This window comes from Pteropus vampyrus, unplaced genomic scaffold, assembly GCF_000151845.1.
Source record: "Pteropus vampyrus isolate Shadow unplaced genomic scaffold, Pvam_2.0 Scaffold173, whole genome shotgun sequence".
Lineage (NCBI taxonomy): Eukaryota > Metazoa > Chordata > Mammalia > Chiroptera > Pteropodidae > Pteropus > Pteropus vampyrus.
In genome coordinates this window covers 3,077,767-3,080,092 of record NW_011888954.1, presented here as the reverse complement: position 1 = coordinate 3,080,092, position 2,326 = coordinate 3,077,767, and the positions used below count along the sequence as shown (strand labels likewise).

Below are 2,326 nucleotides of genomic sequence, written 5' to 3'. Positions count from 1 at the left end.
GCGCGTGTGTGTGTGTGTGTGTGTGTGGCTAATGCATAGTCCCTTGGGGATTGGTGAGGGCCACAGAGGGTAATGTCATAAAAAGCCTGAGGCAGCTCCTGGCACACAGGAAGGGCTGGAAAAACACGAGTTGAGTCTGAGCATCCAAACATCAGAGGCCAGGTGGAGAACCTCGCAAAATCTGCGGAATGAAAGCACCTTGACCGGCTTTGAGAAGAGGATGACAGGAATTTCTTTGCTTTCTTTCCCGTCCATACTTCCTCCTCTCCTTCCCTCACTGGGGTCCTTTGAAATGAAGTGCCAGCAGGGTTCAATGCCAGGTTTGCTGAGGCAGACAGAGCCTAAGTCTGAGAAAGTTCAGGGTTATGCCTCTCCAAGTCTGGGACCTGGTTCCTGGGGGATGCTCTCTTCTTCCCTTCCCCTCTCTGTAGCGGTCCTGTCCTGCACATCTCTGGGCCCCTGAGCAGACTTCATATTTGGAAGCCATAGATGGGGAGAAAGCTCAGAAAACAAAGTGAATTGCATATTGAGTGAAAGCTTTTCCATCTGTTCTGTGTCTGGGGAATCTGGAGGTGGGCGGACCATCTTTGGGCCAGTGAACTAATTGTCGCTCAGGGAGAAGGCAGATCTCGGGGCAGTGGAAGATCAGAGAGAGGAATGGAGACCACGGCTTGAAACCTGGGACCCTGAGCATGCTCCTGTGCTTCTACAAAGCCGAGAACTTGTGCCCAAACAAAGATCAGCCTGGAAACCAGGGGATCACTGTCCCCTCCCAGCTGCAGTGCCAGTCTCAAGATCTGTGCGTGCGTACGTGCATGTGTGTGTGTGTGTGTGTGTGTGTGTGTGTGTGTGTGTGTGTGTGTGAGAGAGAGATTGCCTCTCCCATCTCCTGTAACACCTGCCTCCTCTGAAACTCCCCCGGCTCCTGTCACTCTGCGACTTTCCTCTTGGATGGGGGCAGGAGGTGGGTGGGCAGCTCGTTGGGCAGCTCATGCCCTTCCAGCTTGACTTTGATGAGGTGGTTGGCTAGTGCAAACTCCTCGTCATTCAACATGCCATCCTTGTCGATGTCAGCCAGCTTCCAGATCTTGCCCAGTACGCTGTTGGGCAGCTTAGAGCGTACCATCTCCTTCTTGGCGTTGGCACCTGTGATCTTGCCATCCACCGGTGACAGAGTGTAGAAGATCTCATCGTACATGGGCTTGTCCCTGGCCACCACCCACTCAGCATCGTCGATGCCCTCCCCGGCCCCCTCCCCATAGCCGTGCCCAAAGGGGCCATGCAGGGTGCCCTCGAATGCTCCACCCTTCACCATCTGGACGGGCCGCTGCGTTTCCTCCTGGCGCACCAGCACCATGAGCTGAGCAATGTCATGGGCCAGCATGTCATCTACCACTTCCAGCAGCTTGCTTTTCAGGGGCTGGAATTTGCTGAAGTCCTGGGCCTGAAGCTGGTCCTGGGAAGAGGGAGAGAAATGAGGGTGAGGATGAAAGACAACAAAAGGGGATCCTACTCGGGGAGGCTGCCTTTTGCTACCCTGAGAATGTTCATAAGCTGTTTTGCTTGGAGGCTGAGCTGATCCACATCACACAATAATAACAAACGAGGGAGAAGGAGAAAAAAGGCATCTGGGCTCTTGGTAGAATTTTTTAGGGGAGAGTAGAACAGTTAGTTGCAGGGGCTGGGAAAGAAAGGAAAATTTAACAAATATTGATCTGATCCATTTATGTTGTTCTAGAAAGTAAATAATTAAATTTCTCTTTCAGTTAGTTTTGGCTATTGAACAGTGGTTCCTGAATGCTGTGCCCCTCTAAGACTGAGGCACATGGGTCTCTATGTTAATAAGGTTTATACTTGAAAAACACAAAGTACTTTCACTATATTATCTCATTTGCTCCCCGCAGTGCCTTTCTGAGGGAGGAAAATCATATTCTATCTATTTTAGGGAAGGAACTATAGACAACTGAAAAAAATCATAATAGAAGCCAAAAACCCTTCTCAAACCAGTGGTTCTCAATCGGGATGCTCATTGGAATCATCTGGGGAGAGTTTCTAACTATTAGATCCTCTCTCAAAGTTTCGGACACAGCAGACATGGCAGGCGTGCAGATTCTGCAGAAGGTTCCTTCTTGACCTTCCCACAACACCCCCAGCACAAGGTAAGAGAAATATGCTATCTTTGTGATTTGGAAAGGTCTTGCGTCTAGAACACCTTGCTTCTCCTTGGCCTCTGTAGTGACAAAAATGAGAGCTTTCTGCTTCTGCCCTGGCCAGAGCAATCTCAGGACATTGGGCAGAGGCTGTGCACAGAGCACAGCCTCAGGGA

The 2,326-nt window shown here is 50.6% G+C and overlaps 1 protein-coding gene across 1 annotated transcript in view; it reads right to left on the bottom strand.

Moving 5' to 3' along the window:
• Window positions 1–10: 10 nt before the first annotated feature.
• EHD3 (EH domain containing 3) overlaps window positions 11–2,326 on the bottom strand; it is a 27,224-nt gene continuing 24,908 nt past the window's right edge. Inside the window, exon 6 of the mRNA XM_011370751.2 lies at window positions 11–1,456. Within this exon, the coding sequence (XP_011369053.1) occupies window positions 929–1,456 (528 nt within the window). The 3' untranslated portion in view covers window positions 11–928. The remainder of the gene's footprint in view (window positions 1,457–2,326) is intronic.